A 9,999-nucleotide genomic window follows, 5' to 3' on the forward strand; every position below is an offset into this window, starting at 1 on the left:
ATGCACATATACACACATACCGAAATCGCAAGGAAGGACAATTTCAAGGATATGCGGCGCGTGCAAAAATTTCTCCACAAAACAACAACATTTTGAGCTGCGCCTGCGTTGCAACAGTTTTATATACTAACATGTATATCGTATGTATATGTATTCCGTTAGGTAAAGCCCAGCACAACGTGCTTTTATATGCGAAGCGACGACTTTGAGCGAAATTTTCATGAATGAAAGTCCCACGCAGAGAAATAAAGAAAGAAAGCCAGACAGGGACGGAGATAGGCAGTAACAGAGAGAAACGGCAATCGAAATCTATGCTTAACCCACACATTTTTTGCACTTGGGACACGGGGGTCTTGAAATTTAGGGGGGCGTGGCACGGGGCGCAATTCCCCAGGACTTTACTTCGCTTTTGGCCCTGGCGCGTGGGAGGCTAACAGCTCGTCTGCAGCCGGGACGACAAAGAAGAAGAAGAAAGAGAAGTCCACTGAAAAAAAATCTACAAATAGCAAGGAGAAAGAGGAAAACCAAATTTCAAAATCTATAAATTGACGTTACCGTATAAATAGCTCTTAAGTATCAAAAAAAGTGAACAGAAAAATCTGCTTCTGAATCTTAGTTTTTAATAACCAATAATTATATATGTATTTTGAAAACAATTATAAAATAAATACTTAAACCGATTAAGAGAGCGAGTAAGTAAGGAATTCCAATTTCTTAAATTTAATCTTCCAGTAGTGTAAAGTCTTACAATGAAGATCACACTCATCTTAATCTCAATATTACGAAAATCAATTATGAAATTATTTAGAAAAAAATTATTTTTAAACGTTTCTAATTAAAAAAAAAAAATTGTCAAGTAGTTAATTTATAATAAATAATATATATATAAATAAAATATATACTTTCAAACATTTTTATATAATCAAATTAACAGGTCCCTTTTTTTATTTTAAAAATAATTTATTTAAGACCATTTTTTCGACAAGTTGTATCTTGAAATAACATTTAATTTAACGATTAGCGAATCACGAAAATACACGGATGCAACTAGAATCTAGAAAACTCAGATTTGAAATGAGTAGTTAATCTTTTTGCTTATATTAGCGGTCAAAATGTTGCTAATTTTGTACAGTGCCCCTCTCGAGTTTATAGGAATCTCAAGTAAGCACCTGGATAGCTCACTTCAAAAGGCTGCTCAATTGCACGTTCCGCGTGTCTTGGGGGCTGACCTTGACATTACATTATTTTTGCCAGTGTAGAAACCAAGGTCAGTCCTTAAGGCTTTTTTTTCAATAGCACAAGTTTAAAGTCTAATTCCAGCCAAAAAGGGAATACCCAACCCATTTTTATAGCTCAATGAATCACTTGACGCATTATCTGTATTATCGCAGTAAACTTAAATCAAAACTGAAGAATGAAATTAAATTTCTTGCACCTCACAATTGGCATTTTCAAATAGCTCAGGTGACGGGACTTTGCCTTGATTATCAGGCCACCTATTGTCTAATCAATTTAAAGATGATGACGCTCGCGAATGTGTTTAGATATAGTATATACACTCAGTCATGGCCATTTCCGATTTTGGATGATTCTTACCCATGAGGAAAATTCTGGGAAAATGAAAAAAAGGGGATCATCGTGATTTGCAGTGCGGAGAATTATTTTATATTTTTTTTATATCAGAGTTCTTTCATTTTATTCATGATATATTGTCTTTTTCCATAAGAGCTACAATTTATACTTTTGGCAAATGGGCAAACCAAATGAGACTGAATTATCTTGTCGCATTTTATAAAGAGTTAATATTTAATATTTGAAATTTTAGTTAATGATTTAAAGTGTTATTGATATAATACTTAGGTTTCATTGAAAACTAAAAAACTTATTCTTTAACCCACTGGTAGCCATATTCTCCCACACTACTTTTGCATTCTGCTTTACTGACCTAAAACAACTCAAATGGGATTAAGAATTTGCGCGTCCGCTTATCTGCCATTCATATTTCCGTTCTGCCTGATCAGACATACTTGTCGTACACGTACACACATATTGGCACTCGTATTTGGGTATAAAACCAGCCCACATCGTTGTCCAGCCCCCAGAGTTCCGTTCCGAGAGATTTCTGTGAATCACTCGCCCATGTGAGCAGCGGATGTCGGTGGGCGCCACACGGGTCTCGAGAATCGACCAACGACCATCGACAATCGACAATGGACGTGCGTTTGACGTTTGACCAGCCCAAAGAGGCTGATATATCTCACCGATTCTCTACATATATATTCTCGTGCGCCTCCCCCTTCCAACATTTAAAATTCGAGGCACTCCAATGACGTTGTTCCAGACAAGTGTTGCTCAAAAATTAGAAGCCAAAAAACTAATTACTCAATTAAAAAAAAAACATTTTTTAAAAATGTAATCCACAAAATGTATTCAAATTACTAGTATTACATTCTTCTTTATTTATTTGTTCATGGGTCGATCTAGACCACTTGCCGTATGCGCAATTATTGTTTTACAATTACATCCCTGCTTTAAATATCAAATTTTCACATTTAGTTTTGCAGCTTATAAAATTATCTGGTTTGGCTTCTTTTAACCCATAACATAGAATTATTATTAATTACATTGATCTTAGTTTGATCTGGAACACCTGTCGTATGCGTAATAACTTTTGTAATCATTGTTTTTTAATGTCCCAAAACTTAAAACTAAACATGATATTTTATTAATCAAATCATTTTTATGTAATTAAACAAGTTAACTGTTATTATGAAATATGAAGAATTTCTCTTAAAATAAAAACATGTATACTTCTTTTGAAAATTGTTTTATACTCTAAATCGTTGAATTCCCCCAATGAATGATATGAGTTTCAGCAGATAAAAGAGCCATTAAATCGCTAAAAAATCAGAACTATTCCAGACGCTTAAAAAAACAAAGAATTGAAGACGCAAAGGGGCAACAGATGTGAAACAATCATTTGGCTTTGGGCGCCCACGCGAGCAAAAGTTGCGATTGATACGAAACAAACTGCGACCTGACCAAATGACTGACTATTCAGCGAATTGAAATTCGAATGACGTTGGTTGTACCCACTTTGGGCCTGCTGCTGTATGGCTCCACTGACTCATTTCACTTTGGCCATTTCACTCAGCTCACGGTGGCTTAAACAGCAGCCCGTGCCACGTGTTCCTTTCGCAGGGAAAATAAAATAAAATAAAACAAAATACAGGACGAAAGGGAAAGGCAGCAGCATCTACGCCAGGATCAAAATCCTTCTGACGTCATTCGGCGGTTGCTCAATGAGTTTTCTGCATTTTATTTTACTGTGAATTGATTGCGGAACCTTAATTCTAGGCAACTCATAATTGCTGTCTGCAACTTCTGAATACATCAGTTTATGAGCTGTTTATATTATATAAATATTATATGGAAAAGTTGTGGTTGAGGTTTTTATAATCACTTGTAAATAACTTTTATTTTTAGCAAGTCTCGACAATTAGTTTTTTTTATTGTAAACTAATATTTTAAGTACTCATTTAAAAATCATTTAGGAATTCTGTTAGACAGAAGCAAAACTTTAACATTGATTAAGATTAGGAGTATTATAAAGTATTTTAAAATTCAGTAAATAGAAAATTTAAAAAAAAATAATTTTATTTGATGCATTATTAATTTTGTTAGGAATTAATTAATATAATTTAATAAAGGCCTACATATTTATGTGGTTTTAAAATAAGCAACAAAAGTGTAACTAGTGTTTCTTGATATTAAATTCGTGCTTATGTCCTTGCCCTTTTTCTTAAGCATCCCTCGTTTTGGGTTTTTTTTTGGTGTTGACTTTACGAGATTGTATTTTTAAACTAGAGCATTCGAGCGCAGAAATTTCCGCCACTTCCACTTCTTTTTCGCCATCATCATCATCATCGTCGTCGTTGTCATCGCCAGTCCATCCTTCTTCAATTGAAATGGCGGAGGGGCTAACGAAGGTTAATGCGAGGCAGTGTTCGACCTCCAGGGTCAAGCTGAAGGCAAATTAATTGCGAGAATTGGGTGAGACGGCTAGAGAAAGCGCGGAGCTACTGTAATTGATACAAAAACAAAAATGAAAAGCCAAATTGCAGCCAATTGATTCAATCAAAAGTCGAGTTAAAGGGGCGATGCTCTCGAAGTTGGCACTTCCGTTTCTTTATATATGGAATGGGGATATCCCCGACCAGAGTGATATTTTTTCGGAATTTTTATGGGTGTGCAATGAGCTGGCAGCTCCTTAATTATGTTGACCCAAGTAATTTGTAAAGTAAATAAAGAGCTTTCCAAGGGGCCTCGGTCTTTTACTGCCCTCCACCCCCACTTGATTATGAACCGGAAGAAATACATTAACCAAATTGATTCAGTAATTGGATTTCGATTTTTCTTGTTTTTATTTGTTTTGCTTTAGAAATGCTGCTGCCATAATGTCTTCGACTCAAATCATCATGGCTTTGTAAAGAACTTTAGTTCGAGTGATTAAATTAAAGTGAGCTTTCAATTAATTTAAGGTAAATTTGTTATTTAATACAATATTGTTAATTTAAACAATATCAGTAGTCTATTATTTTTGACAATTTTTGTAACGATTTAAACTAAACCTCAAACAGAGCTAATAAATAGATTAATAGGCAACCCGATTGATTAAGATAGAACGGATTTAATCATGACAATGTGGATCTGGCAGTTACTGCGATTTGTGGGTATTATAAGTCTGCCATTGAAGGCGCCGCGGCCCACGCAATGACTTGGCCCAAAAAAATGGTAATAAAAGAAGAGCGTCGCTGTATGTACTTTGCAAGAGGGACACCCGACAATATATATATACTATTATATTTTTGATAACGCTCGACGGCGGAAATATTGCACGCCAACGCCCGAGCAGCGCAGTCGACGCTTTTCCAGACCGCCAAGCCGCCATTCATTTCCACCAGCTGCAAAATGGCAAAATACACAGAGGCAGCCAAAGATACAAGATACAAACGCACAGATACAAAGTAACAGCGGCCAACTCACAGATACACACTGTGCCAGCATTTTACGCATTCCAATCAGCCATGTGGGCGTCCAATTCCCCGCAAAAGCAAAAAGTCCAACGAAAAAGACAATATATACATTTATATACATATATATATATATATATATATATATATATATATAAATCTTATGAATGAAAAGCTTCTGGGAAGCGTGGGCGGAACGCTGGGCCAGCTTTTTGCGGGCTAAAAGCTTGCGAGCCACCTTTTCTCAGTCCATCTCAATGGCAATCGCATTATGCCAAGCGACCGAGCTTCGGATACACACGGAATATTGATTGGACGTAAAGTCTCCAAATGCGAAGTAACCTTGAAATGTGGGTGGTCGGTGGGCGGGGAGTGGGAGTGGTGGTAGGAGTGTGAGATGTGTGGATTGCGGATTGCGGATTGTAAAGAGCTTGTGTGTGGGCTGAGCTTATAAAGTGTTGTTTAATTAATGAACTGCTCTCCGAAAAATTGCCATCAAGAACTAAGAAATTAAGACTAAAATCGTTGTTTTGCGTTATTTTTATAACAGTTATAGGAAAACTTCCAATTTCCAACATATTTATGAAACACTATATTTAAAGAAGTGCAACCCCCTTTTTAATTTGTTTAGAGAATATATTTTAGTAAACAAAAATGTGATCTTTACTAATCATTTGCTCTTAAACCACAACTTGACTAATAAATATTTGTTTAATTATACAAAAAACTTGTACATTTTTAAAAATGAAGATTTTATAAACAAGTATAAATTTTAATTATAAATAATAAGTAATTTTTATAAAATTACTTGTATAACCTCGATTTACATAAGCCAGCTTTAAAATACAGCAATTATTGACTTGATATTAGTTTTATAGATATATTATACTCTTTAAGAGAATCAAGTATTATTAAATATAATAAAATCGGTTCATGACTAAATATAATATTTCAAATTAGGCGGGCGCTATCAACTATAACAATATAAAGTTATCGATATTTGTTAACTAGTGAGCCCTTATTCTAGGGTAACCATGCTTAAATTAAACTTAATTTTACTCGCGAGAACTGGTCACACTGCCAAACAGCTGTTTGTGGTCAAAGACCCCCCATAAAAATTAAATGCAAAAGATATAAAGTCTGCCTTCTGCGAAAGTAACCAAAGAACGTGCTTAAAAACAAGGATTGCTAGCCAAGTAAACCGAGGGAAAATGGAATCGGATACGCTGGATAATGAAAGTGCTGCGGCGGCCCTGAAAAAGCTATCGCAAAGTGAAAGTCCCGAAAGTACGAAGAAATGGGTGCCGACGTCTGTTGACGAGGGGGTGGCGGAGGGGGATGGGGCACCGCCAACAAAGAGACAAAAGACTGCAGACGAAAAAAAGGAGAATCCGGAGAAGAATCTGAAGGAAAACCGGGAGGAGGAGGAGGAGAGCGAGAACAGCGAAGATCTGGATGATGATGACGAGGAGCAGGAGGAGGATGATGATGAGGAAGTTCCCTTACTAATCCCCGCCAGGGAAACTCCCCAAAATCCCACCCAAAACAGTCTGAGGAACTTCCAGCGCATCCCTGTTTTCATCGTGGACTATCACAACGATGTCCTGGAGTTCATCTATCGCTGCCTGGCCACCCGTCATCTTCCCCTGGCGAACAACACCCTCGTGCACTTCGATTCCCATCCGGATCTGGTTATACCCCGACATATAGCCGCCAGTTCGGCCTACGAAAAGGACACCATGCTCAACGAACTGAGCATCGAAAACTGGATCATGCCCACTCTATATGCAGGTGAGTAGTCTTTAAGGAATCGGGGGAGCTTTATACATATAATGTTCACAAGTCTGCGGTTTAGAATAGTTTAGCTACAGAATTGTTTACAAACTTTAAATATATAAAGTAAAAATTAAAAAAAAAGAAAGAAAGTAATAGTCAATATTTACTTACCATCACGAATGTTCATCCAATTATTCTATTGGCAATCGCCAGTTCTCGGGTTTTAATAATTCAAGATAACAATTTGAGTATATCCCAGAGATAAATTTTCGCGGGATGTTTTGAGAATTTTAAAACTAAATTATTAAGCCGTCAAATTTTTATGGATTAAATCCTTATCTTTTATCTTTAATAGAATTGTTATGAAGTTTGGTATTATTAACCGACACCAAAACTATTCATACTATGTTTCATATAAAACTACTTTAAAGTAAATTAAAAGCAATAAAAGATAAACCTAATGATTCAACATTGATTGACAAGAAGTAAAAGGCTCATATATGTTATAATTTGTTTACCTAATTAAAAAGCTCAACTCAACATGTTTGTTTTACTTTCGCTTTCAGGTCATTTCAACCGAGTGGTGTGGCTCAAAAATTCGTGGTGCCAGCAGCTGCCCACTGGCAGGCATGACTTCAAAGTTGGTCAAAAGGAGGACCGAATTGGCGTGGACTGTCCGCTGGACTACTTTATAGCCGATGGCAACTACTGCACCACCGAAGATCTCCAGGATGTGAAGAGCGTGGAGCTGCAGGTTCACGATGCAGACAACGAAAGTCTCAATCCCAATGATTTCCTAACGGAGGAGGATGCCAAGGGATTTGTACTGGACATAGACCTGGATTTCTTCAGCACCTCCAATCCCTTTTTAGAGATCTACAAGGATGCGGATTGCTACAATCAGCTGAAGGAGATCTTTCATTTCGAAAGCGTGGAGAAGGTGAAAAAGTCGGGTACTGCCACCATAGCCGATTATTTGGCCACGGCGGACAGGCGACAGACGCAGTTGGAGGCACTGAAGGCGATTTTCTGGCATTTGGAAGAGGAGCGCAATCTCGAGGGTTTGGAGAAACCAGATGAGACTGTGGTTACCCCGGAAGTTTATGCCAGGATTGTTAAACTGGCGGAGCAGCTGCAGGAAAAGTATCCAGATGACGAGATCGACTGGCATTTGATCTTCGATTCGGGCAGCACCACCGACAATAATGGCTTGCCCCACCACATCAGCACCGCCGAAGAGTTGGAGACGTACTTTGCGAACTTCAAGAGATTCATAGAGCGACTACCAGTTCCACCGGTGGCCATTACGATGGCCCATTCCGCTCAGGACGACTATTGCCCCCAGGATCAGGTGGCATTCATCGAGGAACGCGTTCTACGGCTGCTACGCGACGTCTTTGGCGACAGACTGCATGAGAAAGCCATTCTGCACTACATGGACGATCCATGGGACGTGATGAAGCTCTAAGCTAATTAATATCTAGGGGTTTTCGCACCCGCCATCTCGAATTGGTTAACGATTTTACAAAACTCTCTTGGGTGGGAAAGCCCCGCAATTAGGAGATCCCAGTAGTAACTTAAAGATCGAAAATCCAATTACGATTATAACAATATTTTTTACTTTTAAATATACGCAACGTATTTATTACAGACAAATAAGGCAAGTCTATTATTTAAGAAATATAACTATAATATTTTGTCATTATTGTTTCAAATATTTTTGTTTTGATATTCAACGTTTTATTTAATTTGTTTGTTAAACAAATCAGACACAATGAAACCAGTGAAAAATGATGGTAATGCAAATATTTATTATACTTTAAAGTAAATAATAACTTTTAACAGGTATACAAGGAAAACTCTTTGATGAAATGCCAGTTGTTCCTGGGAAATGCTTGAAATCTCATTTATAAAAATGCTTAGGTGGTTGTAAACACCTGGTATTTGTGTCGATGGGGGTTGTCCACCTCATTGAGGGCAGTCAACTTTTAATTGTTGACCCCAATTCGTGGCCGAAATCAATAAGCCAATGTCCCCAGGCGAAACTTTCAGTAACATTTTGTGGTTCAGTCGATGTGGAAGTTTTACAAATAAAATTGAGATACAGAGTAAGTTTACCTAAACTAATTACACACTTTTTGCTTTGATTCTATAGGTAACACAAATACATCTTGTTTTCCATTTCGAACAAAGTTGGGGATTAGTCAATTGAATTAACTTAGTTTTCTAATATGTTTTGAGTGGAATTAGAAAACTAAGTTAATTTAATTTTCAAATTATGTTTCGTTATGGTATTTAAACAAGGAACGTAGTTCTTGAAGATACTAATTGATTTGATGGCTTCACAGCTCCTCCTTATCCCCCTTGGATTTTTCGTGTTTTTTGGCCTTTTTCGCTTCCGGCAGAGCAAGTTGCTCCTTGAGACATTCCCTTTCTTCCTGTTTCTTGAGTACATGGTCCTCGCAGAGGTGCTTCCTCAGGGACTTCTCGTCCTGGTGCTTGAAGTACCAATCGCTGATGGTTTCCTCGTACTCCTCCAGTAAATTCTCGCACTGTGTCTTCATCTGGGTGACCTCCACCGGTGGCTTGTCCCACAGCTCGTAGGGTATACCCAGATCGACCTTGACACCCTTGTCCACCAGACCGTGAAGAGTTTGGAAGGTCTGCGACATTCCCTTGGCGAATCTGGTGCTGTCCGATCGCTCCTTGTGCAGATTGTACTCCAGGACTCGCTCGCAAACATTCTCCAGCGACTCGAGTAGTCGCAGTTCACTCCGGCGGTACTCGGTGCGTTTCTTGGGCTTCACATCATCCACGGAATAGCCAATCTCTATCACGTCGTGCGATTTTCCGGTCTCTCCAAGTCGCGCTTCCAGTTCGGCGGACAGAATTTTGCAGGCCTCACAGCGATTTGCATAGCGAACTCCCTGTTCCTCTTCGGGGGAATCCCCTTTGGCTAGTTGAAGGACCACCAGGAGTCCCACAATTATTGTAGCTCCTTTGAAGCGCATTTCTGTTTATTAATACGAAAAACAATAATAAATCTGACGTGGAAATGCCGCTCGCGATAAGAAGGCAGTGCTGCAAAACATTCAAAAGTAAGCAGTTCTGACGGTTTGGCATTTTATTCGCCAATGTATTGGTTTGCAAAATAAATAAAATGGCAAATTTAGGTTTTTGAAGTTTTTCA

The 9,999-nt window shown here is 38.0% G+C and overlaps 2 protein-coding genes across 2 annotated transcripts; one reads left to right on the plus strand and one right to left on the minus strand.

Moving 5' to 3' along the window:
• The first annotated feature begins 6,115 nt into the window (after positions 1–6,115).
• LOC108146195 (UPF0489 protein C5orf22 homolog) lies at positions 6,116–8,465 on the plus strand. Its single transcript, XM_017272109.2, has 2 exons — positions 6,116–6,824; positions 7,376–8,465. Exons 1-2 carry the CDS (start codon positions 6,245–6,247, stop codon positions 8,275–8,277), a joined length of 1,482 nt encoding a protein of 493 aa, XP_017127598.1. The 5' UTR covers positions 6,116–6,244; the 3' UTR covers positions 8,278–8,465.
• Positions 8,466–8,600: 135 nt separating this feature from the next.
• On the minus strand, positions 8,601–9,849 carry LOC108146200 (protein canopy 4). Its single transcript, XM_017272118.2, has one exon. It carries the CDS (start codon positions 9,818–9,820, stop codon positions 9,152–9,154), a length of 669 nt encoding a protein of 222 aa, XP_017127607.1. The 5' UTR covers positions 9,821–9,849; the 3' UTR covers positions 8,601–9,151.
• Between the last annotated feature and the right edge of the window lie 150 nt (positions 9,850–9,999).

The sequence above is a fragment of the Drosophila elegans genome, unplaced genomic scaffold (assembly GCF_018152505.1).
Source record: "Drosophila elegans isolate 14027-0461.03 unplaced genomic scaffold, ASM1815250v1 contig_208, whole genome shotgun sequence".
Taxonomy (NCBI): Eukaryota; Metazoa; Arthropoda; class Insecta; order Diptera; family Drosophilidae; genus Drosophila; species Drosophila elegans.

Excerpts from the sequence above, each read along its gene's own strand:
- LOC108146195 (XM_017272109.2), top strand. The coding sequence starts at position 6,245 with ATGGAATCGGATACGCTGGATAATGAAAGTGCTGCGGCGGCCCTGAAA. Across the intron at positions 6,825-7,375 it reads CATGCCCACTCTATATGCAG|GTCATTTCAACCGAGTGGTG; the intron begins GTGAGTAGTCTT and ends TTTCGCTTTCAG.
- LOC108146200 (XM_017272118.2), bottom strand. The coding sequence starts at position 9,820 with ATGCGCTTCAAAGGAGCTACAATAATTGTGGGACTCCTGGTGGTCCTT.